This window comes from Gadus morhua, chromosome 17 (genome assembly GCF_902167405.1).
Source record: "Gadus morhua chromosome 17, gadMor3.0, whole genome shotgun sequence".
NCBI classification, from domain to species: domain Eukaryota; kingdom Metazoa; phylum Chordata; class Actinopteri; order Gadiformes; family Gadidae; genus Gadus; species Gadus morhua.
In genome coordinates, this window is record NC_044064.1 from 17,483,220 (window position 1) to 17,509,730 (window position 26,511).

The 26,511-nt window shown below is 45.0% G+C and overlaps 2 protein-coding genes and 2 non-coding genes across 5 annotated transcripts; all 4 read right to left on the minus strand.

The window, feature by feature from the left end:
* Window position 1: 1 nt before the first annotated feature.
* ddx18 (DEAD (Asp-Glu-Ala-Asp) box polypeptide 18) lies at window positions 2-14,283 on the minus strand. The gene is made up of 14 exons (XM_030338931.1): window positions 14,066-14,283; window positions 13,497-13,676; window positions 13,181-13,393; window positions 12,549-12,684; window positions 12,227-12,327; window positions 11,122-11,321; window positions 10,271-10,385; window positions 9,902-10,041; window positions 5,206-5,367; window positions 4,716-4,868; window positions 1,733-1,846; window positions 1,148-1,204; window positions 840-1,017; window positions 2-546 (listed from the first exon to the last, which is right to left on the minus strand). The coding sequence occupies exons 1-14, from the start codon at window positions 14,169-14,171 to the stop codon at window positions 404-406; spliced, it is 1,998 nt and encodes a 665-aa protein (XP_030194791.1). The 5' UTR covers window positions 14,172-14,283; the 3' UTR covers window positions 2-403.
* Window positions 9,506-9,639, minus strand: LOC115530060 (small nucleolar RNA SNORA13). The gene has a single exon (XR_003973701.1). It is a non-coding gene; the product is annotated as a small nucleolar RNA SNORA13 (small nucleolar RNA).
* LOC115530061 (small nucleolar RNA SNORA13) lies at window positions 10,519-10,661 on the minus strand. The gene has a single exon (XR_003973702.1). It is a non-coding gene; the product is annotated as a small nucleolar RNA SNORA13 (small nucleolar RNA).
* A 1,460-nt stretch (window positions 14,284-15,743) lies between the features above and the next one.
* LOC115529847 (uncharacterized) lies at window positions 15,744-24,259 on the minus strand. 2 transcript variants are annotated; one of them, XM_030338936.1, is made up of 4 exons: window positions 24,078-24,259; window positions 23,721-23,957; window positions 16,263-16,625; window positions 15,744-16,130 (listed from the first exon to the last, which is right to left on the minus strand). In XM_030338936.1, the coding sequence occupies exons 2-4, from the start codon at window positions 23,952-23,954 to the stop codon at window positions 15,864-15,866; spliced, it is 864 nt and encodes a 287-aa protein (XP_030194796.1). In that variant the 5' UTR covers window positions 23,955-23,957; window positions 24,078-24,259; the 3' UTR covers window positions 15,744-15,863. The 2 variants fall into 2 exon arrangements, with proteins under 2 accessions (XP_030194796.1, XP_030194795.1); XM_030338935.1 differs by having other exon boundaries at window positions 15,744-16,148.
* Between the last annotated feature and the right edge of the window lie 2,252 nt (window positions 24,260-26,511).

The following is a 26,511-nucleotide window of genomic DNA, read 5'->3' on the forward strand; positions in this document are numbered from 1 at the left end:
ATAATGTTTATCTCCTTGTGTTTGGAGTAAATAAGTACTCCAATCGCATGGACAGATATTTATTGCAGAAAAGGAGGAAATATTAACACTTGATGAGAGAACGTGTTATATAATCATTAGCAGAAAGGAATGAACAGGTTTTTCTTACTACTAAATAAAATGCCACCTCAAAGTTTGTATACATTTACAATTCATCCAGGAATAAAAAAGAAACCTTGAGGGGTCACATTAGAGGATCACATGATAACAAATAAAGTGGCAGTAAAATGCCACCTAAAAACACCTCTTCCTGTCCACGACTTGGGTTTCATCAACACCCGGGGGGAGGGAAAAGGGGAGATGAAGAGGCAGGAGGGGAAGAAGAAGCCATGGCCTCTCTATTCATTGAACCTGGTACACAGACTTATCGGGAGAACTGCCTCTTGTCTCCACGTCCCTTGTTGACATGTTTGAAGATCCTGGACTTGTCGACGCCCTTGGACTTGTAGCCGAAGCCCCCGCCGCCACCGCGCTTCTGCATCTTCATACCGTGGCAGCTGTTGACATCTGAGGGGGAGGGGTTAAGGAGAATCGCTGGCGGAGCATGAGTGAGAATCAAACCCTTCCAAAAAGTACTTTTCAGCTTGGAAACCATCCAACGGCAGTAAAGAACAGAGAGAACCATTTGCTTTGTTGCAGAAAAAGTTTCAAGTGCAAGAGTACAATAGTAAAATAGTATTGTTGTCATCCAACCAAGACATTAAAAGGGCATAGCTGAAGTAAATAGAACAAGAACTTTTCTAATAAATAGGTTGGTCGGAGGTTTACAGAGCAATAGAACAAGCGGTAGGCAAGGATACTGAGGTCGACGAAGGGCGGGACCTTGAAGCCGAAGGATAGCGCCACCATTGGGAGATTAAGGGTGCCCACGCTGTAGATCTGCTTGAGGGAATGAGAGTCGTACGCCCGCACGTACGACTTGTAGGCCTCCTGGCCGGACTTGTGGAGGTAGTAGTTCTTCTCTATCAACTTGTCCAGCTAAGGAACCACCACAGCAGCGTTATATTAAGGCTGCGTGGAACTGGTTGATTATAATATCCCTAACTTTCCATCTTTTAATAAGGAGTTAACTACAATATTGAGATCAGAGGGTTGAGCGTTACTTTACCTGGGACTGGATGTCAGAGATTTTACTCCACGAAAATTCAAATTCGCTCAGCGGAACCTGAACATAAGACCAGAGCAACATGACCGATGAGACATTACATCAGAAAAACCGGCAGGAAAGGATTCATGTCCAGTTGGACCCAGCACACGGCCAGCTCATCAGGAGACACTTTCCATACAACTACCTTGGGTTCAGTTCCACTACCATATCAATACTAGTTCTGGTACCTAATTTGAGCGTAAACATTCTTCTAAAATACATATAATATAAATAACCATTTTGTGCTGCGTCAAGTGTAAATATGCGAAAACTTTAAAAACGCGAATATACCGTAATTTAGGCTAGTTTCAACATCTCCCCAGAATGACAAAAGACAAAACAACCAATAATATTGGTATGCTCCCCAAAATGGAGGCGTTCACTGCGATGTCTGATTTGATAGATTTTCTCTTCTGAAGACCCAGCTGTGTGTGTAGTTTTGGCTATCTTTAGTACAGCCCTGATACGGTGGGTGCCTAAATACGGACAGAGCTTTTCCCTACTAAAGATCAGACGCCATTCCACAGCGGCGGTTGGAGGACCTACCCGGGCCTGCTTGAGGAAGCGAAGGAACCCCAGCTCCTCGGGCCGCAGGATGAGGAGGGCGTGGCCTTTACCGTCGATTCCACGGGCCGTTCTGCCCACACGGTGGATGTACTCCTGCAGAAGACAACACGCTGGTTAAAGCCATACCTCCACGGTAGAGCCCGACCGATATATGATTTCTCAGGCCGATACGATACGAATATTTTGTGATTTAAAAATCCGATATGCCGATATATCGGCCGATATATATATTTTTGTTTTTTATTAATTTATCGGCCATTATAAATGCCGATACCGAATAGTTTGAAAAATGCCTAATATCGGCCTGCCGATATATCGGTCGGGCTCTACTCCACGGTCACATACTAGCAGAGACATCAGATACCGGATCTTAGCAATTTTAAGAAGTAGCTCAGCTACTGGTTCTACCGCCAGAAGTTATTTCAGTTCAGAAGCTCCGTTTCAATACAAATCTTATCACCCAATATATTTCTAAAGCCTGCATTCTGAAATTAACATTGTTTACAATAAATAAATAAACTAGAACTGCAAGCAGTTACCCAGGGGTCCAAGCGATGTGCATTTCGCCGGCACAACGCGAAGCATGTATTCAAAAAATGCTACCGTGAACCTGTGGATATTAGGGGTGTGCCAAAATATCGATACTGCGACATATCGCGATATTTCGTCTTGCGGGACGTTATCGATATGCTGACGCCAAATATCGATATTCAAAGGTCCCATGACATGAAAATATGAGGTTTTCTAACATAAATATGAGTTCCCCTAGCCTGCCTATGGTCCCCCAATTGCTAAAACTTGCGTTTGGTGTAAAACGAGCACTAGCTGTTCTGTTCGCCTTTGAAAAATGGAGGCTCAAGTGCGCTGATTTGGAATGTCTGTATTCTTGACGTCATCAGGAATCTCAGCTCCTCCCCTTACTCTGCCTGGCCCGCCCAGAGACGTTGGCCCGCCAATGACACTCGACCGTGCGAGCGCCACATGTGTGTGTGTTTGTGTGAATACACACACTGTAACGCAAGTGTTTCTTGTCGGTTCTTTGACGCGTCTTGTATTTCCACAACGAGACTGTTGTGGGGGTTATGTTATCTCAGCCATGGTTGAGAAGGAATTGGGAGAAAGGAACTTTGGCTTTGACTGGCTGAAGTACATGAACTGCGTCATGCCGCCGGTTGCCGCGAGGCACCATCGCCCGGCAGCGGGCAGCGGGCAGCGCGCGGTTCAGTCGACTTCAGGTTGATGTGAAAGTGGAAGAACCAGAGACGTCGCAGAACCCGACAAAGTCGTTTGTGATTCATTATATCGTCTGGAGGCGCACACCGCTTTTTGCCGTGATAATATGTATTAAATGATATAGATTTCTATGTATTATATGATATTATTTAGATATAGAGCTCCAGGACTGTATCGCAAGAGTTGTACACTTCCTTGTTATTTGGATAACCGTTCTGTCGGACTCTCGTCTCTGGTATTTCTACAACGAGACTCGTATTGGGGGTTATCTCAGCCAAGGTTGAGAATGAATTGGGGGGAAGGAACTTTGGCTTTGACTCCCTCAAGAACATGAACTACGACATGGAGGAGAAAGGGATTGTTGGCGGCGAATGTCTCCAGCTTGAGACCCGCTGAGGGACCACCGCGGGAGGCGGAGGTGCCTAAGCGCTGCCCGGGAACAATCCCTTTCTCCTCCTTGTCGTGGTTCGGTCTACTTCACATTGATGAGGACGTTGAAGAACCAGGAACGTCGGAGAACCCAACGCGGTCGTTTGAGATTCATAATATCGGATCACACATCTTTTGGCGGATATAATATATATTATATAGATATCTATGTAGGCTATATGATAATATTTTGATATAGAGCTCCAGGACTCCCATGTGTTCTAGAATATTTACAGAACACGGCTAAAGGCTGTGTGCGCCTCGCCATTGCGATACATCCACTGTAAACAGAGCGAATGAAACTAAGCAATGAAATGTTTTCTGCATTTATTTTGTTTTCTAATTTTCTGTTACTTTGCATAAAATGTTTTTGTAATAAATTCTGAATTTCTTCAGTGACACAGATATCGTGATGTATCGTGGGTGAAATTTCTTGCAATATATCGATAATCGTAGAATCGCTGTATCGTGATATTATCGTTATCGTGGGTAAAATATCGTGATAGTATCGTATCGTGGGGTACCTAGTGATACCCAGCCCTAGTGGATATAAGGTTTTGACTGTGAGAGGTTTGGTGTGGGAGTTATAGCCCCAAACGCGTTTTTCCTTGGTATAGCGCCACCTAGTGACCGGCATGTCTGGATTTTGTCGTCTGCGTAGACCTCATGGACCTGGATCTAGTCATGCTATTGACGTGTCTGCACCATTTACGGTTTGGGCTGTGGACCCACTTTTAGGGAAGGAAGTATAAAGATACACAATGTCGTCGTTTTTGGTGCCCCCTTTTGGCGAATTTTTCTCAAGAGAATTTTCCTCGTGGCGAATTTTTTCGATTTTTTTACCGAACGTCAGTAAGGGTAGCGCCGACATGCGTATACAATTTGGACTCGATCCGATGTCTAATTTTGGATTTATGATTTTCCACGTGTAACGTAGCTAATAAACAAATATTCAAAACGCTACCTTTTCGTCGTCGACGGTTGGATCAAAAAAGTGTTCGAATTTTGTGGGTATAACGTTTTGGACTGTGGGAGGTTCGGTGTGGGAGTTATAGCCCCAAACGCGTTTTCCTTTGTATAGCGCCACCTAGTGACCGGCAGGTCTGGATTTTGTTATCCGAGTAGCGTTGCCGGATCTGGATCTAGTCATGCAATTGGCGTGTCCGCACCATTTATGGTTTGGGCTGTGGTCCGACTTTTAGCGCGGGAATAATAATAATCCTTACAAAAACAATAGGGATCCAACCTGTTGGCTTGGACCCCTAATAAAACGGAACCCATAATGGATGGCGGCGGGTACCTTGGGGTCATCTGGGGGGTCATACTGGACGATCCAGTCCACCTCCGGGATGTCCAGACCCCTGGCGGCCACGTCTGTACACAGCAGGATGCCCGTGTCCGCGTTACAAAACTGGAAGAAGGTGGTGGTTCGCTTGGTCTGCTTCTGCTTACCCTGGAGACATAGGTAACAAACCATGGTGACATCGGCCTGAATACCCTGGTGAGTTTATCCCCATCACTAGCCCAGAGTAAATAGTACCACAACTGCATGGGCTAAAAATATAGAGAACAGATGTGAGAATGGTGTGCAGTGTGATTATTGATGATCCAGGTGGATATTTCTTGGTTAGAGTGAATAAAGCTAGACCACAGTGTGAGTGAAAGATTTCATTTTGCCCTTAAATAAATGTTAACTTTAGAGTGATTACCACATGACCACTTCCCAATGTGTTTAAATGTCTAACAACGTATTTGGGAGGAGGGGGACGACAGTACCCGTCTGTGCTTACGTGGATGGCCATGACAGGCAGGTCGATGTAATTGAGCAGCTCATAGTGGAACTTGACGGACATGCAGGAGGAGAAGAACACCATCATCTTCTTTTTGCGGTTCTTCTTGAGGAAGGTGAACAGCAGCAGGAATCGCTTCTCCGAGGGGCACACCACGTAGCCCTGGAACAAATACCAACAACCAATGAGCTATCGGAGGGGCACAACACCCTGGAACAAATACCATCAACCATCGAGTTATCGGGGGGCACACCACCCTGGAACAAATACAACTCACTATTGAGTTATAATTATTTACACGCATTTTATTGCAGCGGTTTCAGATTAGGGCGATGTTCTGATACTAGGGGTGCAACGGATCACAAAACACACACCCCCCCAAATACTTAACAATGGCCGAGATATCCCCCACTACAAGCCTTTATTTCTTATGGAAGTACCAGAGACGTCAGATGCAGTCTTTATGATCCAGTGTTTCCCCTATATGCACCTAGCAGCGGTGGTAGGCCGCTGCTTAAAGAGATACTTCAACGGTGGGAATATGAAGGTTTTATCAATTAAATAATTCAATGTATTGTAAATGTGAAAAAAATATTGAAATCGGTTCATCCTAGCCTGAAAAAAGGCAGAAAGAGTGTTTTCATGGTCTCTCTGGCTCAAAGTAAGAAAACCTCCAACTACCACAGTGCATTGCGCTCGCTGCCTCGCCCACCTGTCGGTCTCCCGTCCCCCTCATTCCTCCTCAGTACGCGAGCTCCCGCCCCCTCTCATTCCTTATTGGTGGAAAAATTTGCCACCAAACGTGTGTTGTAGTCCTCGGCCCTTCCAGCGGGACAAGAGGTTTCTCCCGAAATGACTTCAAACGCGTCATTTGACGTCATTTCGGGAGAAAATTAGATGAGAAAAATGGGCCAAGGGGAGACTGGTTTTGACTGATATTTATTAATCTATTTATTTATATTACAATAGCAATTTTATAATGATAGAACGCCGGTTCTAAATGGGTGAAGTATCCCTTTAAATATGACCGCCGCTGCTGAATTTCTTCTTTTTTTTTAACAAGAGGTGAGGAGAGCTTCAGCTTATCTCTTTAAATTACCAATGTTACATTATTTTGCGCTACGCAAAATAATATATCATTCCGTGCGCTACGGACGCTGGATATGCGCTTCATATCCAGGTCAATTCACACACTAGTGAGTAAAACATATAAACGGAGAGGAGCTCCTTCTTATCTCTTTAAAAAACGAATTTATTATTTTGCGCTATGGACACTTCATTTTTTTGGCCGCTTTCTACATCGTCTTTCTAAGCCGCAGTTGGTAGTGTCGGGTCAGCTATCTCTTCTTCGTTCATTACCAGACTCCGGTTGCATTGTGGGATAACGTAGTGACCTGCCTAATATTTGTTCGAATTTTGATTTATTTTTTGATATTCAAATTAGATTCGGAGTCAAAGCCCTAGTAGATTCTGAGTTTGCGGTTCAATAGATCAGTGAAACATTGTTGCGACACAATTGAGTGTAGTAACCCAGAGAACCAGCTACAACATTGTTTTCATCCAAACGAGCCATCTACAGCGAACTGTGAATTGCATTGGCTTCTATGAGCTGTCGGCTTTTGGCCGCGAGCTTAGGGACCGTCTGCAAAGTGCAAAACTGAAAACGACCACAATGGTGAAAATTTCAATAGCATCACCATTATTGACTCTAGAGCTCCAAAACCTGTTCCATAGAGGTATGGCTCTTCATGGTCCTACTACAACCTTTAGTTTTGAAAAATATATCGCTTCTTGTTTATGAGGATTTTTTATTTAGCAACAATTTCAATAGGGTTGCCATTATTGACTAGATCCCCAAAATGGTTCCCATATGCATGGGCTATTTATGGTCTTAGTGCAAAACTGAACGACCACAATGGCAACAATTTCAGTAGCGTCTCGATTATTGACTCTAGAGCCCCAAAACTTGTTCAATAGAGGCATGGCCTCTTTATGGTCCTACTAAAGCCTTTGTGATGGGGGGAGGGGATGGAGTGGGAAGATCCATTGGTTTGAGCACAGACCTTTTCGATTGTTGTATTTGGGTTATGTGATTTTACTGTATAGGCCGGTTGTTGATATAATACATTTTTTGTAGAGCTGTCAGTTAAACGCGTTATTAACGGCGTTAACGCAAACAAATTTTAACGGCGTCAAAAAAATTATCGCGCGATTAACGCAATTGTTTTATTTAAAAAAAATAATAAAAAAAATATAATTTTTTTTTTTCTTTGGCTCAAAACATAGAAGCAGCAGCCTGACTGCTATGTTCAAATGACATTTGTTCAAAGCAGTCATTTAATTGCACTATAGGCTCTTTTTTTGTATCGTCCTGTTTTGATCAGTATATGCCAATGTTGTTATCAATAGAAAATAATTTGCACAAGGCAAGCCGATGCACTTCACCATGCTGATAAGATAATTAAAATGAGAAGAATTCTGGGACAAAAAAAATCAAGGGATATTTGGCATAGAAAAATAATTTGCGATTAAACGCGATTAATCGTGAGTTAACTATGACATTAATGCGATTAATCACAATTAAATATTTTAATCGCTTGACAGCTCTAATTTTTTGTTAAATAAATGTAAATAATGGTTTTGAAGATTATACCTGTGATATTTTCAATCTCTCCATATTTCCCCTGCTCATTTCTGTGCACAAATGTACTGTATGTATGTTGCCGGCAGACACATAGAAACCTCCCGGCAGGGTGCGTTTTGCGAGCACACAAAAAAAATTGCTCGCAAAAAAAATAACATTTCACCTCCGCTGCTGCAACAACATCCTAGGGGAAACACTTTGATCATAATATCCTCCGAGGCGCACATAGCCTTTGGCCGTGATATTAGATACATAATATAAATATCCATATATAGTAGGGCTGTAACGATACGTGTATCGAAACCGAAATCGCGACACTCAAAGCCACGAACCGGTCTCGCGGTGTGAGAAGGCAGAAGCGCGATATGCGCTTTTAACTCTCCGGTCAAATCGTCAGATTGAAATGTGCTAATAATTGTCTAAATAATAGTCTGCTGACAGCGCCCCCTCCTATCGATGCCGTAGGTATGCGACGAGATGCCCTCTCTGTGATGACAGCTCCCTGTGGCTACGGAGGATTGCATTTCTCCACAGCCGTCGAAGTCCTCATATGTGATATGAACGACATTTATCCAGAGTGGGCCAAGCGCGAAAAGAATTGCCTCTGTGATCCTGTCTCTATTGTTTTGTGTGATTTGACTGGCAGTTTGTCTGCTTATAGGTCGGATTGAAGCGGCCACCGATTGACAGGATGGGTACTTTATTCTACCGGACTCGTTCGCTTCTTCACTAGACGCACGCGCTACCGCTCGCTCTCCTCGCTCGTCCACTCACTCGCTGACGTCACTCACACGCATACGCACACTGCCAATCTCGCACACACACATATGCTACTCGTAACACTATGCCTCGTTATTGCGACGTTCATGTTTTTCCCCATCTATTGAAAGTTAGGCTATTAAACATGTTGCATTCTATGCGGCCCGATTACGTCATTACTGAAGCTAATAAGAAGCGCTAATAAGGATATTTGACTAAACCAACCAAACAGTTGAGGGTTTTTGCCTACCAGCAAAAAGCATCCAACTGCAATTTTTGGTTATTTTTTTATTAATTTAGCTATACTTCAATAGTATTCTTTCTGTTCAAATCTGTTCAGTGTTCCAAATTATTTCTTATTAAATGTTACATTAAGTTAATTGGTATATAAGGGTTGTTTAAATAAAATGCTTTTTAAATTTAAAAAAATCGTGGGATGCATCGAACCGTGGGTCAGAAATCGTGATTCAAACCGAATCGTGAGTTTGTGTATCGTTACAGCCCTAATATATAGTATTATTATTATAGAAATAGAGCTCCAGGAGTCCGCAAACGGCAACAATCCCTTCTCCTCAATACTGTGGTTTAGTCCGACAGCTCATTGGTCAAAGGGCAGCAGCTCATTTGAATTAAAATTAAAGACACCAGAAACAGCGCGATCTGAAGGGACTGAAACAGAGGGGAATAGCGGTAGGCGAGCTGTTTCCAGCAAACAGCTTCCAAAGCATGTTTTCAGGAACTCAAATACTATGTTTACTTGTTGGGAAAACAACATAATATGTCTCCTATAACAAACATTGATGTTACACGACTTTATGATCGATTGATGCTCAAAACGCGTATATTTTTGGCCCAATCCACAGTACTATCTGATCAATGCACTGAATTACCATTCCTCATTATGTCCTTGCAATTATTCTGACAGAATTAATGATAAAATCTATCAATAAGATAACTGCAAGATAATACTGTATGCCTTAGTTGACACCCAATCCACTACAAAATAAATGAATTGGCAACACATAAAGGCAAAATAACATCAGTACCAATGAGTTTTAAAGATGCCCCCATTGCTGCAATGTTAGGGCTGTACCCCTTACTACATTACTATTACGACACACAAAACACTTGTCCAAAGAGAGTGATACATTTCGATGCCATTAATGAACAGGTAGGATTTAGGCCCCATACTCAATGACGCCTTACGAAGAAGACGGCAGAAAAAGGGGTTTGAACCCAGAATCTTTAGGCTAGCAGTCCCCCTGACCAGCACTAGCCTTCTCTTGTACTAACCTGCTCGAGGCCGTCCACCGTGGCCTTGTCCTTGTCGTCGTCCACGCCCACGTAGAGGGGCTCCTTCTTCAGGGAGATGCGGGCCAGGTCCTCCACCTTCCTGGTCTGAGTGGCGGAGAACAGCATGGTCTGTCTGCGCTCTGAGGAACATACACACGACCAGTTACTGCCATGCACCAACTTACAACTTCAATTTAAATTCAACGCGGTGCATGGAACCTTTTCTATCTGGCTTTGTTGGAATCCTTTCAAAAACAAACTCTTACAAAGAAGATTACTCAGGGAGGAACCAGGAGGGGGGGCAGTGAGAAGTGTGCTGGTGCTAGAAGAAACCTACATGCAAAGGGGGTCGGGGGGGTAGAAACTTACTGGGAAGCAGTCTGATGATCTGCTTGAGCTCCTCCTCGAAACCCACCTCCAGGATGCGGTCGGCCTCGTCAATCACCAGACACTGCAGGTTCTTGTACATGAAGCCAGTTGTATTCTACACACAAAAACACATTTTAGTCAACATGTTCCACAGAAGTAAAGTTCACTGGTTTGGCACTCCATTAAAGTTCTTGGTCAAGGCTGGATTCCTGGAAAGCTACCAACTTTTTCCTACTTGGAAACACAGTTCATGTTTTCTGTTTGGAAACAGCATGTACCTGCCATTGTTCTGGCATGTAAAATTCCTTTCAAAGACAAAAGCAAGTTACTGTTTGCCTTAGTTGACACCCAGTTCACTATGAACGCAGTGAACTGGCAACACATAAAGGCAACTTCCTATCCATTAAAATGGAAACAGGACAAGAATAAACATTTGCATACAACAAAGACAGGCAAGTGATTAGGACTGAAAAAATCATCGCAAATCGCAAAGGCTGCGATAAAAAACAGTATGAGTTTGTTTTAATGTTACAAAATCGAACCAATCAGAGGATCGGATAAAACCGGCGGGCAATGTGGGTCCCTTGCCACGTGACGCTTTGATTAGTTGAAAAAAATGCTCCTACAGGAACGAGCAGTTTTTATTGTAACTATCCAATGAAGAATTATTTATTTCTTGTGTTTAGCGAATAATACAGAAGAAAGGAACTTTAAAAAGAAAAATCACATATCGATCGCAATATTTGACAGCTGCGCATTGAACACCAGTAGTAGTACACGCTTAGTAATGCGTGCTCAGTACTGGTCGTCTCGCTGGCGTGTGGCCACAGTATACCAAAAGAAGTGCTCACCTGCAGATGGTCCAGCAGACGGCCCGGCGTGGCGACCAGGATGTTGACACCGTTGGCGAGCCGCTGGGCCTCGGCCGAGCGGTTGCTGCCACCCATGAGCAGGCCAAACGTGTGCACGTGGTGCGCCATGAGCTCCTTCAGCACGCCGTACGTCTGCATGGCCAACTCCCGTGTTGGCGAAAGGACCAGCACACCAGCTCCTGGATGGTGGGGGGATTAGGTGGACATGTTTTACATTGGGATGCGTTTCGTAATCCTTTCACTTGACTTAAAAGGGATTCATTTAGAATCCTGCCATATCATTTCAAATGCACAAAAGCTTTCATTCAACCAGACTTCAGGACATGACTTCTGCAATTGTCAAGCAGCTCAGTAGGAACTATTTGCTCTCACAGCAGACTGAAGACTAGGGGTGCAACGGATTAAAAAACTCACGGATCGGATCATTTTTCGGATCAGCAAAAAAAATAAAAAAATAGCGTTTGTGATTGCTTTAGCCCGGTCTGATTGTGGAGGAAGGGGCTGCTTAAATGCCGCGGTGATGAGCGGTTGTTGAGCCGCTTTCGGTTTCACTCCTGTCAGTGAAACACCGGGGTGATGTCGCTGTAAATGCGTGGCCATGCTCTATGTGTTTTTCTTTATGTTAGCAATCGCTATGTCAGCTACATGTTACGTCTGTGTGGTAACCTAGGCGACAGGTTTGTGTGGCAGCGCGAGTATATGGAAACAGACGTAGCACTGGAGGCAGCAGTTATCGCGTTACAGTAGTCACCGAAGTCTAGCCTACTTTTATTTTCCATGCCCACTGTTCTTCATGTTGTACGCTGAGGACAATAAATCACAACGAGCCATAGGACTGTTTGCTTATTGAAAAGGGAACTGTTGCAGACTTTTACCCAGAGCGTGTTAGCTCTGTACCTGGAACTAGCAGGAATGGTTACGGCTATGTGTGGACTGAACATGCGCACAATTTTTTTTTTCATAAATCAATCCGCGGATCATGCGTGTGCCGAACCGAAATAGATGATCCGAACGGATCACGGATCAATGATGATCCGTTGCACCCCTACTGAAGACCATCAGTGGGAAGAAGAAAAACATGTACCGTTTCTGGGCATGAACTTGAGTTTGTGGATGAGTTCGATGCAGGGGATGAGGAAGGCCAAGGTTTTGCCACTTCCTGTCCTGGCAGCGGCAAGAATATCCCTTGGGAGATAAAAAAAAATAAAAGTAACATTCAAAGATGTTCTCAATCCTCCCGGTGTGATTAAAGAAGACACAAGATACCTCAAACCAGGCCATCACTGCTGTGAATCATTGTTGATACCAAGATATTCATTCCCCTCAGCTATTTTTAAGTTTCCTTTGACCCTCCGTTGTTCATATCGTCAATAAGATGAAACAGTGACTGATTATTCAGGTCTTACCTTCCCTCCAGAAGAGGACGGATGCTTTTGTGCTGGATTTCAGTCATGTGTTCAAATCCCATTTCCTTGACGGCCTTCAGCGTGTGCTCACTCACCAACGTGGTTAGAGACTCAAACGTGGTGTCCTCAAATGCTCCTGGGTTGCAAAATAATGTAGTGGAAAACCTCATTCGAAGAAACGGCAAAATGACTTTCAGAATACCAGCATGCACACTGCACATTTCAGCTGCAAATTCTTCAGCTAAAATACAATATGGTCCATCCCAAGAACCAAGCACTCATTTAAATAATTAGGATTTTGGTCCGATTTCAGAACTGCATGTCCATGCCAATCATCTTTCAGAGAGAACTGACAGCTCATTTCAAAGACAACAACAAGAGATTCTTTATGCCTTAGTTGACACCCAGTCCACTATGATGGCAATGAACTGGCAACACATGAAGGCAAGTTTTCATCCATTCTAATGAGTAAAGGGTAGAAAGGCATTGATTCTCCTTAAGGATTGCACAGCCTTCTAATAACTTTTGCGTTGATCTGTTGCTCAAAATCTTCATTCAAGCAGTTGAATGAATCACTACAAGCTTTTGCTTGACATTAACTAATATCTATAGATACATCCTGAGTCCAATACCTGACAAGCCCATTGGTAGTTCAGCATTTTCGTCCTCTGCATCAACATCGATTTCATCTTCTTCCCCGTCATCATCGCCTTCTTTGTTACTCCCTGCAATATCTTCATCACTGTCTTGTTGATCAACTGTTGCATCTTCCTCCTTTACCTCCTCTTCCTCATCTGCCTCCTCTACTGCTTGGTTCTGGCTTTTTGTTTTTGCCTTTTTGCAACCTGGAAGAATTTCATTGACATTAACGGTCGTTTTACCTTAAATGCCGTTTTAACAATCAACACTCGTTTATCAACCATTACAATGTTATGTAAATATAGTTACCTGACGTTTCACTGTCATTTGCCAGCTTCCTTTTCTTCTTTTTCGTAACGAGGTCTGTTTTGTTTTCTTGTTGTTTGGGTAACTTCTGTTTCTCTGGTTTTATCTTTGGTTTAATGGCTGTCTCGGAAGACACGGAATTAGGGGTCTCCTCGCCTTTAACTGACAGCCCATTTTCTGGAACTGAGGTAAACAAAAGAACGATAAGGACGTGCACTATATAATCGATCAAAATCTGCCCATTCGTGGGATTACGAGTGTTTAAAACCGAGTGATCCTTTAAAACGGACTATGATCTTACTTTACCTGAAGACGATAACTGCATTGTCATTAATAAAACCGATAATCCACTGCTAAATCTGTATAATATATGGCTCGTTTTATAGATTTATCACGTCTATAGATGTGGTTTAAACGTGTTTCAGACCGTCTATAGGTCTGGTTTTAACGTGTTTAGGAAACTGGTCCTACAGACTAGGGCCATGCTGTGGTGCTAGCATGGCTGATGCTAGTAACTAACATTACGAACAAAAAACATTAATCAGGTCTCGTGGATTCATTACAATACATACCGATGCCTTCATTCTTTTTTTTTTGAGAGAGAACTTTGCGTTCTTTGGTCTTTTCGTTTCTTTTCTCGATCTTCTTGCGAAGTATTTTCATCGGCAGGTCCGACATGATTGCAGCTCTGAAAACACGTGCCGTCAAGAGGACCCCTGGAGACGATGGCGCTGCCTGAATGGAAACCCCGAGAGGTCCTCGCAAAGGTGGCGACTGCAGTGCCTGATTTGAATGAAGAGCCACTTTGTTTTGGGGACTTTCTTTTGGGTTCTTATCAATTACTCTAAGTGTAGGCTTAATACATTATGGACTACATTACATTAATGGGGCTTTCATATTGAATGCGAAACTGCGTACTACTCTCGGACCTCTCAGTTCATTATTGATCCAAGTGGAGTCAACAGCGGCGCAGACCAGAGAATAACTCGGAAGCTCGGAAGGCTTGAGTCCGAGGCATCTGGAACACACCCTGAATCATCAATCAGAGCAACGTGTGACACATAAGCGGAAACCATAGAGCGCTAAAGTGACCGCCCCCTTTTTGAACAGCTCTGGTTCCGGATGTTAATTTCCCATTATTTTAATATTATCGTTATGTAGAGTTTTAATGCTGGAACAAAGCCAATCACCTGTCAGGCTAGTTGTGACAATAAAACAAATTTGGAAAACGGAAGAAAAGGCAAAGGTTCAAAACTGTCTATATTATTTCTGTGAACGGTGACGGAACTGAATTGACGGAAACGTTGTTTCCGTCTATCATCCAAACATCATCCAATGCACCTATGTGCAATGCACAAGCCCTATTTAACGTTTAATTTGTACACTTACAGTTGCTACAAGTTGTGAAATGTTTTTGTATTCTAGCAACTTTTTTTGCGAACACATTGAAGATTTAAATGCTTAAATACAATAGAGTAGCAAAGTCACGCCCTTTCCGGCAGAGCCCATGCACCTATGGGATAGAAGAATATGAATGGGTTTCAATGGGAGAAAGTAATTATTTTTTGGTCCCAGTCTTTATATGCTCTGGATTACATGTTGTTTGTGGATTTAAATGATAATTTTTCATGTCAAGAGTTTGACCGTTTATTGTGCAATTGTTCAGTTAAAGGCTAAGAAAACACAATGAGAACGACTACACGTCTCGTAAATGACGACACACTCCCTGCGACAGGCGTGGACAAGACCGACTATCTCCCCATCGGCATAACTGAAACTCTCCACATGCCCGGATTTACAATGGTTTTCACCTCTTTCGATGCTTTTATCCTCTCCCTTGGAAAAAAGCGGTGAAGTGGAGCAGAGAGATCGCCATGTCTGTACCGGAATTCCGAGCGCGGGTGGTGACGTATATCATTCGCGTGGAAATCAACATTATCAAACTTCTTCACGAAAATGTTTAGTTTTCTTTGCATGAAAAATTATCACTTAAATCCACCAACAACATATGTGTAATCCAGGGCATATAAAGAATGGGACCAGAAAATAATTACTTTCTCTCCATTGAAACCCATTCATATTTTTCGATCTCATAGGTCCCATGGGCCCTACCGGAAGAGGCATGACTGATACACAAGAAGGCCAAATTAGTTACCATCTCTTACTTAGCCAACTCTAGTGGACCATCAAGGAACTTTGCACATATATTTCCACATTGGAAACCCATGAGAAAAAAATTAACAAATTAAGTTCAAAGCAACCATTGAAGGAAAACTTTATTGGGCAGGTAGCCCTACAAAAATAATTTACCCCTAAATGTTTTCTAAAGGTTTTTCTTTCCAAACCATTAAAAAAAACTGATTTAATTGATCAACCTTCGTTGGTTCCCTCCAAGTTGATGGGGGAGAAATACACCGGTAACTCCATCTCCTCTAGCGGCTCAGTCTCTGTCTTAACCGGGTGTGTCTGAAGGGTGGCAGCGCTATTTAACTCGCACATGCTCGCCCTCCACTCGTCTCCCGTTCCTCCTCCCCCCCCGGCTGGCATCCTCCGACTCTTACTGGCCCTCCTTTGCTTCCGAGAGTTCTTTATATATGAGCTCGGGCCGGCCCCGCTGCTACAGGGCTCACTGGACATCTGGAAGCGAGGAAGCATCTGTTGTGAAGGAGGAGCGAGGAGCCAAATTCATTTTTTTGTATTTCCAACAGTTCCTTCGCTGCACCAACATATCAATAAAAAAACAATCCTTTTGCAAGTGTAATCACTCACCTGGCAATAAAGCTCTTTTCTGTTCCCGATCTGACTTCTCTTGGCATCTTCTTCAACAGCTTTGAACACCAGGTCGGTGACATCTCGTCTGAGCTTCATCAGCAGCAGGGGGTCCTGGATCTGCTGCATGTCTGCCAGCATGATGTCGGTGAACTGCTGCAGTACCATGTCGTGCCTCAGGGCGTGGGGCGGGGGAAGGTCATTCGACAAGAGGTCTTCGTCGTTCTCGCCTTTCAAGCGGAAAGAGATGGCCTGCTCTGTGATCTCCGGCGGGGTGAGAGGATGATAGTGCGAGAAGAGGTTTGAAGTGGAAGCAGCTGAATCATACTCAGGCGCACCCTCCTCTTCTTCCTCACCCTCTTCCTGAAAAGCATATGATCTTTTAAATGCATGATTGAAATATCCAGATCTTTCTTGAGCTGGGACTGTGTAATAGACTCTTATTATATCCCGTGATTGGGTCTGTCTACCTAGTCTGACTAAATGTGGTCTAGCTCCCTCATTTCTGTTGGTGATTTGATTCGTGTTTGCAACCAGAAGTTGGTCCCTGAAGCTTTTTCTGCCTTTCGAGACTGTAAGCCAAGGATACTGTCTAAAAGCCTGAAAAAAAAAAAGAAGTCAATAATCTGGGCCTTGTTTCCCGATAACGATGGATCCACGCTCATACGATAATTCTCACGATGGATCTTGCGAACCATCGTAAATTTCTTCGGAGCGTTTCCTGAAACTTCTCTTAACATGAACGCGCGTGCACTGCACTAACGACGTTCGTAGGATTGTAACTGTCCACTGATAAGGTGCTGAAATGGGCTCTGTAGGAGGGGGAGACGCAGGAATGTCGCAGGAAAATGGGGTTCAAAAGGGTTAAAATACCTCCCCATCAAGGCCAACAGTAGCCTGGCTCCGCCCGCCTAAGTACTTCCGCTCAATTTGAATTTCCCTTCAGTACTAGGTCTGGACCTGCTGTATGTAATTTGGTTTTCTGCGCTACCACAGCGTGCGCCCAATCAGCGAACAGAGGGCGTGTCTGAGAAGAAGAAGAAGCCTGTTAATCACCACGAGGCATTTGGTACAGATCCGAAACGACCGAAGCGGCGTGTTGTCAACGATTAGACCCAGCTTCGAAAGTTTACTGCATACATCATCTCTTGCCTTACTATAAAATATTGATTTACAATGTGCAATTTTTCCCCGATAAATTAAATTCGACGAACAAAACCTGCAGCTGTCGTTGACGGACATTTTCGTGCAGACGCGAAGGGGGTTTGGTTTGTGTACAACCTGCGCGTGCTTCCCGGCGCATGACATACGTCACAACCAAACGTCAGCGATTGGTTATGGCAGATCCAGAGTGGCACTGGGCAGATCCAATCATTTTAAACTTCAACAGACACCCGCCTTCAAGTGAGTTAACGTTTGTCAATTGATTAGGTCCAGACTCGCTGTACAAATGAAATGAAATGAAGTGAAGTACGAGAGTCTGGTAGAACCAGGCTAGGCCAACAGCAGAGTAGCCCACGGAAAGTATAGACTGCAATAATTTGAATGCTATTAAAACACAATTGATTAGGCCTAGGCCGACATATGCTATATCAGTCCTAATCCTGAACACACTGTGCTCGTACATTTTTTCAAGGCATTTTTCCCCCCTGAAATAATTCCATATTACAAAAATCAAGAATAGCTTGTGTGACAACTACATTTATCTTAATGTGCTGATTTCTGAAACATGCTTTGCGCAGCTAAGAGAGCCGACTTTATCTGATTCGGTTTCATAAGGTTTAATTGATTGGTGCGCACTCTCTAGTGTAGAATCTTGGGTGTAAACATTAAAAATGCAACATTCCATCAATTCATTATCATTCAAATGCAGAGGCTGGGCATTGACAAACGGCTATTGCCGACCCGATTAGGAGAGCTTGGCCCATGTTGTTGGGTAGGATGATGTATAGGCCTTTTTACACTGCCAAGCCGGTTCGGTCGCAGCTTGGCACGCCCGGCGATTTCAACGTCTTATCTCAAGTTTCCTCTGTAAAACCAATGGGGTCAAATCCCCCGTTCGTCACGGAGGGCTTTTTTGGTTCACTGGAGAAGGTGGGGCTGCGCACGGAGTCTAGACCTGAATAATTTGCATACTCCCGAATGTTTTTATTTTTGTATGAATGAAGACACCCGCATGCAAGAATGAGTTCCCGTCTGAGTGTGGGCTACAAACGCGATGAACGATTTACAAGTGCAAAAACTGCAACATATTCTTTATTTTGCTGACCATTGTTTTTTTATCCCGACAAAAGCCTCGTAAGGAAAGTTCCTCTGCGTCTCTTTTTCGTAGATCGCACCATCTTTCGAGGTCTTTGTATAATGCGACTGCATAACCATCTCACATGATCAGCAGCTTGCGGATTTCACTTTCTCTCCAGTTAGAACTGCTCATGATGATATCGCTGCGTTGTCTCTCTGTAGAGACTCTACAGAAACGATGGTTTTGTTATTATAATTCTAGTTCTATGATTGTAGGTGTAGCCGTCTAGGCTTCGCCTTATGGGCTTGTCCTGTGAAAATTTCAAACTATGCACCAATCAGCGTGGGCACCGCCCACATTTCCCACGGTATCGTGTCTATATAACGCGCTGTATACTGTCGCTCATCCTCCACGCTTTTCTTTCAGCATTTGGAGGGTACAGCAGGTGGGAAACTAGACGGCTACGCCTACAATCATAGAACTAGAGTTATAATAACATAAGTATCGTTCTATTTCATGTAGGCTACGCCGTCTAGGCTTCGCCTTATGGGCTAAGGTGAAGCTGCGAGCGGAGCCCGATCAATGTACTCCTGCTGGACCCCAGTCAAAACGACTTAAGTCACCAGAGCACATTAAGACTCAAAAAGCCAAGGAAGTGTAAAACACAACAGCTTAATAAAAAACGAATTCCTACTAGATCAAGCAAGGCAATGATCAAGAGAGAAAAAAAGTGAGTCTGTAAAGACTCCGGCTCTAATCCGTGCTTCATGGAACCCATGAAAAGGAAAAGAAAAACCAGAGCAATACGGTTTCCATTAGGTCCGCTACCACCGGGGGTGGAGCTACGGAATCCGGCTCTCCAATAAGGGGTCTCTCTCGGCCGTTTCTTATTTGAAAGAAACGGCGGGAGTGCCATACTGGTAAACAAAACCACCTGACAATTGGCGGCCCAATAGAAAAAAAACCCTAGCCTGTTTTTCATTTGAAAAAACGGTGGGAGAGTAAGACTGGTAGTCTAGTACAACTCGCCAGCCAACTCGCCACGCCGCTTTAAAGAACATGTCTATATTCTTAAGCCGTAAAAGGGGTCCCGGACTCCAGCACAGAGTTGCCGAGTGAACCCGTCTAACATGTCTAACATGTAAAAACGAAAAAAAGGGGCCGTGGGAAGACCAAGACGCAGCCGCACAGATGTCTTCCACCGAAACGCCCTTGAGTAGAGCCGTTGAAGCGGCCACGCTCCGTGTGGAGTGAGCTTTAACGCCCAACGGTGGCGCCAAGCCCTGCCGAGAGTAGGCTAAGCAAATACCCCCCCATATCCAGCAAGAAAACTGCTGCTTAGAGAGAGCGCGGCCCCTGCTAGCGTCGCTATAACACACAAACAACTGTTGTGTGGGGCGGAACGCGGCGAGCGATTCACGTACATAGCCAATGCCCGCACCGGGCACAGGAGATGCAACTCCTCCTCCGCCTCACTAGAATGAGGCGGGGGGTGAAAAGCCTTAAGCACAATATCCCTCGACCGAAAATAACTATTAATGTTCTTCGGGAGGAACGCAGGATTAGGTCTGAGCAACGCGAGCTGTCCTCGTTTAGCAACAAGCAACTCGGGCTGACAGACAGAGCGGTTAGCTCACCGGCCCGCTTGGCAGAAACCAAGGCCAACAAGAGCGCCGTCAGGACAGGGCATCCAAAGGGGCCTGAGAAAGAGGCTCGAAAGGATCCCTGAACAATCCGCGAAACACGGTGGGGAGATCCCATCGTGGTGTAAGCACGCGTGAAACAGGCCTGACCTGTCTAGCCCCACGCAAGAATCTCTTGACCAGTGAATGGCTGAAGATCGGTCCACCATCACAGCCTGCACGGCCAGCAGAAACGGCTGCCGCATAGACCTTGATAGTGGAGAAGGCCAAACCTTTCTCCAATAAGTTTTGCAGAAACGAAAGCACGCTTCCCACCTCGCATTGAGATGGGACAGCGTGGTTCCTGTCACACCAATTAGAGAAGGCGCACCACTTCGCCGCATGGAGGGAAGAAGTAGAAGGCGTACGAGCACTCTGAATAGTGTTGATAACCGTCTCAGGCAAACCTTTGCCCTGCAGGATCAACCTCTCAGGAGCCAAACCAACAGCCGTCCTGAGACATCGGGCGGGTGGTGCACCGTCCCGTGGGCCTGTGAAAGCGCATCCGGCCTGAACGGTACCAGCCACGGCGCCGACCGCGAGAGCGCAGCCAGCTCTGGAAAACACGGAGCTGAACGGTTCTCCGGGGCCACTATTATCAGGGACATCTCTCCTGTCTGACCCGTTCCAGAAGAGGAAGGATCAGCTGGAGCGGGGGAAACGCATACAAGAGAGCCCGCGGCCAAGGTGTGTGTGCCAACGCATCTACCCCCAACGGGGGAAGATCCCGAGGGCTGAGGGAGAACCACCACCTGAAGTGCGTGTTCTCCCTGGACGCGAAGAGGTCCACCTGCGCCGTCCCGAACCTCTGCCAGATCAGTCTGACAATGTCGGGATGTAAACGCCACTCGTCTCGGCGGGGAACGCCGCGAGACATGAGGTCCGCCCCAAAGTTCTGGGTTCCCGCGATATGCAGGGCTCTCAGACTGAGGAGATACTGATGAGCCCAAAGCCAGAGCTCGACCACCTTTCGGTGGAGAGCAGGGGAGCAGACTCCCCCGTCTGTTGATGTACGCCGCCGCCGACACGCTGTCTGTCGTGATCAGAACGTGGCGGCCGCGCACCAGGTGAAAGAAATGCAACAGCACTTTCCTCACAGCGTCGAGCTCCAACACATTTATGTGTGCTGCAGGGGCCGTGTGCCACTCGCCTCCGACCGAGTAAGAGGCCAGTCCTCCCCAACCCGTCAACGAGGCGTCCGTGAAGACCACTACGTAGGACGCCACCCTGCCCAGGGGAACACCCCTGAGAAGGGAGGGCCCAATATTCCAGGTATGGCGACACCGAATGGGGAACGAGGAGCACCCTGAGCTTGTGTCGCCTGGGGTCCAACCGTTGGCAAGAAAACCACCGCTGGAGTCTGCGCATAAAAAGCAGACCCAGGGGGACCACGGGGCAGCTGCCATCAGCCCTAACAGGTGCATCGTGGACAGTGCGGTCACATTTCTGCGAACGCGAAAACGGGAGAGCGCCGACAGGATGGTGTCTAGCCGAGGAGGCGAAAGCATCGCAGTCATGGTGGCTGAGTCTAGGCAAAGCCCCAAATAGACTGTCTGCCGGCTGGGGAGCGGGGAGCTCTTTTCCCAGTTGATGGCAAAACCCAGGAAGGAGAGATGGTTTATCACCGTCATGGTGTCCCTTCTCGCGGCCTCCTCTGCGTTGCTCAGAATAAGTAGGTTGTCTAGGTAGAAGAGAATCCTCTTTCCCTGACGCCTGAGCAGTTCCAACGCCAAACACTTTAAGAAGGTGCGCGGAGCCAGGGAGTAGCCGCACGGCAGACACTGGTACTCGTACGCCATCCCCATAAAGGCAAAGCGGAGAAACTTCCTGTGCGCCTGCCGAACAGGGACGTGGAAGTAAGCATCCTTGAGATCCAGGGATGTGAACCAATCGCCCTCTCTCACACACCGGAAAAACGATCCGACAGTGAGCATTCTGAATTTCCTCGCGGCAACGAATCTGTTGAACAAACGAAGATCCAGAATAGGTCTCTTTTCCCCTGACTTCTTGGAAACCAGGAAGTAGCGGGAATAAAACCCTAGGTGAGACTCGTGGGGGGGAACGACAGTGATGGCCCCCTTCACCAAGAGACGGGCCACCTCTGCTGCCAGAGCCGTGCTCGCAGCCGGGTCCCGTAGCGTGGTCTCCACCAACCCCAAAAAGGGTGGGGGACGACGCTTGAACTGTATGGGATGGCCCCATCTCAACGTGTTGTCCAACCACGATGGTAGAAAGCACCGCTCTTCCCAACACGCATAGCGGTCGGAGAGAGGGCGAGCCGACAGCAGAGGAAGACCGTCCAGGAATAACCCGTATTCCTCGGCCCCTACCGCCTCCACACTGTGTGTGAACCAAGGGGGGCTTCCCATGAAAGGGAGGAGGCTCAACGAGCGTAGGAGACGTACCAGAACCAGCCGCTGTAAAAACAACGAGCTGCCTAGACGTCGCGCTCGTGCCCGTTGAACAGGGGGCGAGCCGTCCGGTCGCGGCACCTGTGTCCGTGCGCTGTCCGCAGGCTGTAGCCACAGCGCGCGGACCCGTCTCCTCACCTTCCACAAACTTTTGAAGGGAGGTAGAGGGGATAATTTTATTATGCATTTTGAGAGGGTTGCCTTGTAACGTGGCGTTGATCTTGATCGGTACATTTTGGCTGCGCATGTATTTTTGGAAATATAAAATGCTGCAATAAATGATGTTGTTGTTGGCTTCTAACATGTCTATGTCTTTGCTGTTTAAATCTAACAGTAGTCTATGAGTAATATATCGGCAGAAACCACTGTTTTGGGGGTGTTGCGAAATTGTGCCAGCTGGACATTCCGTGGTATTGGTATTGGATGCGTTTTAATAAAACGCATCCAATACACGGAATGACCGATGGTGACACCACTGAGGCTATAGTAGGCTATCGATGCTCTTAGCGCTCTACAAGAAGGAGTCCTCGTTAGCTACGAGTGATTTCACGACGTTCGTTACCAACAGTGCTTTTGGGAAACGGTGTGAAAACTGTACGACGCTCGTACGACGCACTTCACGAACCACTTAGGCTAACGATGCTTTCGGAAAACTGGGCCCTGGTGAGATTTAAGAAATCACATTTATGATCTAAAATCACATACTTCATTTAGGGAATTTTGGTTGTACATACTTCATATTTTACAACCCAATGCTATTTTGAGAAGACTCCATTGAGTTGTGGTACTGTGAATTCCTCAGCGTATCCAACCTGCGTTCATTAAAAACCTTGTTTGGCCACGTCTAGCATGATACAAATTATTGAACGATTAATTACAAACAACTATCAGAAACCTAACACTAACATCACAATCACTGTTGCCAGATTGGGCCAGGAAAATCAGGCCCAATATGGCAACACCGATCCCAATGCCCCTATGCTTCCGAAATGGAGGCGGTCCTGTTGATGTGACGTCTTCATGTACAAGCACATTGATTATCTGCAGGACTTGGAAAAATAAATGATATCGAAACCGATCATAATGGCCGTCCCAAACATTACGTTAATAAACAGGTTCTTACAACTGAATGCAGCGCCGTGTGACCTCCAACCCCCGCGGTGTGTCTCTTCAGGCCGGGCTGCCCCAGCAGCTCCCGGTACACGGCCGGGTGTTTCTTCTCGATGTGCCGCTGCAGGTTGCCGCCGTGGTTGCCGGCGATCCTCGCCTCACAACCCACAATCTGGCACAGGGACTTGTTGGATGCGGGCTCGAAAGTGAAATACTTTCGAATAGGGTTCACTTGATATCTCCCCATGGTCTGAATGATGTAGAACCACAAATACATTTGTTATGCATGCTTTCCTTCACCATCGACAATGTGATGATCACAGAGTTGTATAACACCCTTATTGTATCTTAAGTAGAGTATACTGCATACCTTCGGTCCTCCGAGGAAAGGTCAATCACAGCCAGTGACAACGATTGTCCTGATACATATATAATAATACGGTAATAATATAAAGACACGGGGACAGTTTTGTTGATGTTGTCAGCCAGCTAGCTGTTCTTCTTCTTTTTGGTCTGAATCATGTCGATGTACTGCCGCCCTCTATTGGATTCACTCAGCGAGAACTAATCTCTACTGGATTCACTACTATCTTTCTAGTACTATCCAACCCTGTGCAAACCCCGTAATAAACCTTGAATCAAATACACCCCCATGATCTCTAAATTACATCGACACTCCGTTATGTGTTTATACTGCAATTTGTTTAATTTTAACTCCCACATGGCCACTACTCCAGTTTAAACCACACAGTGGATCAGACGCATCAAAATCAGAATCCTCCCTCTTTTCTTTTCACCTTTTCATTGTGCATCGTCTTTATCACTCTGTTCGACGAGTTGTATATCAGTCTCCAAAAGCTTTCATGATAAAAGACTGGCGAAGTCAAGCATCTTCCGGTAGAGCCCATGGGAACTATGAGATTGAAAAATATGAATGGGTTACAACGGAGAGAAAGTAATTATTTTCTGGTCAGTCTTTATATGCCCGCGGATTACACATATGTTGTTTGTGGATTTAAATGATCATTTTTCATGCAAAGAAAACATTTTTGTGAAAAAGTTTGATAATGTTAGTTTTTTTCCAAGGGAAGGATAAAAGCATCGAAAGAGGTGAAAACCATTATATGTTGGGGCATGTGGAGAGTTTCAGTAATGCCGATGGGGAGATTGTCGGTCTTGTCCACGCCAGTCGCAGGGAGCGTGACGGCACGTACGAGTCTTTCACATTGTGTTTTTGCTAATGCCTTTAACTGTACAATTGCACAATAAACGATCAAAATGTTGACATTAAAAATTATCATTTAGATACACAAACAACATATGTGTAATCCAGGGCATATAACAACTGGGATCAGAAGATAATTACTTTCTCTCCATTGAAACCAATACATATTTTTCGATGTCATAGGTCCCATGGTCAGTGGCGATTCTAGGGGGTGGCCTGGGGTGGCCAGGGCCACCCCTGAAAGTTCATTGGCCACCCCTGTGGCCACCCCAGATGTGATAGGTAGTTGGTGAAGTTCGTCAACACAAGAAATAAGAGAAATACTGTCAATCAATGCGCTGCGTAGCGGTTATCAATGAAGTACGACATAACATTGTGTGGGGAATAGGTATTTTGGCACCCCCTCTGGCTGCAGGCGGACACCTGCTCGTATAGACGGAATGAAACCGTCATTGGAATCCGTAGGTCCATGATACAAAGCCCCCATGGGCTCTGCCGGAAAAGGCGTGACTACGCCACTCTATAGGGTATTCTACCCATAAACAATTATTTCTCTCTTTCGTTTCTTTCATTTGAGGATCCAGGGCCTTCTCTGAATATCTCGGAGGTCCTGACAGGTCTTTCACCCAGATCTTTTCTACATTGCAAAAAATTATAAAAACTACAATTTCTAGCCTATATCTTGAAACAGGCCTGGTTTAATTTCGATAAATGGTTATATGACAGTATTTTGCATTACAAAGCATAGTAAAATACAGCAACACATAAGTGTTATACTACTCAATGCATTCCTATGTCATCCTCATTTTCTTTTCCTTACTCTAATTCTCAGCACCATATATATAGGCACTGCAACCATCTATACTGATATACATTTGGTATGACTTTGGTATCTGGTTCTAAAAACATACTACAGTAAAGAAACTTGGAAAATAACCTAAGAGGTATTTCGGGAAATGTTGTACAAGAATATGGTGGAGTTTGCTGATAACAATCGGATTTCAGTTTTTATATTGGTAGGCGACATGCTGTTTCCCGTCCACTTATTGTTAGACCTACAACTGACTACACTTCGATAACTTTGTTAAATAACTCTTTTGAACGAACGAAGATGGAGACAACGGCATAGTCTTACAACATTACGCCTGCTGCCACCCTGCACACACGCGCGCGCGCACATACACACGCACACGCAGGCACGCACATCAGCGTATGTATAGTCACTTTACCTCTAGATTTAAAAGGTTTAAATGAAAACCAAGCCACTGGATAGGCTTGTTTTAGGAAAGGATATACTTTTATTATTTCATAATGTATTAGTATGACTGTTGGATAGGATATACTTATATTATTAATAATCTATCTGTATGACAGTTGGATAGGATGTATACATTCTATCCAACAGCCATACAAATCCATGATTAAATAATATAACTATAGTTATATTATTTAATCATATATCTGTATGACTGTTGGATAGGATGTAGTTATATTGTTTCATTATGTATCTGTAGGCGGTTGAATAGGATTTAGTTACATTATGTAGGCCTATCTGTATGACTGCCGATTGCCCTGTCAG

Coding starts and splice junctions, on each gene's coding strand:
- LOC115529847 (XM_030338935.1), bottom strand. CDS start 23,954: ATGGGGAGATATCAAGTGAACCCTATTCGAAAGTATTTCACTTTCGAG. Junction 16,626..23,720: donor ACACGGCGCTGCATTCAGTT/GTAAGAACCTGT, acceptor TATGCTTTTCAG/GAAGAGGGTGAGGAAGAAGA. Junction 16,149..16,262: donor GAAAAGAGCTTTATTGCCAG/GTGAGTGATTAC, acceptor CCTTCACAACAG/ATGCTTCCTCGCTTCCAGAT.
- ddx18 (XM_030338931.1), bottom strand. CDS start 14,171: ATGTCGGACCTGCCGATGAAAATACTTCGCAAGAAGATCGAGAAAAGA. Junction 5,368..9,901: donor CGGTGGACGGCCTCGAGCAG/GTTAGTACAAGA, acceptor TATTTGTTCCAG/GGCTACGTGGTGTGCCCCTC. Junction 1,847..4,715: donor ACCCCCCAGATGACCCCAAG/GTACCCGCCGCC, acceptor TGTCTTCTGCAG/GAGTACATCCACCGTGTGGG.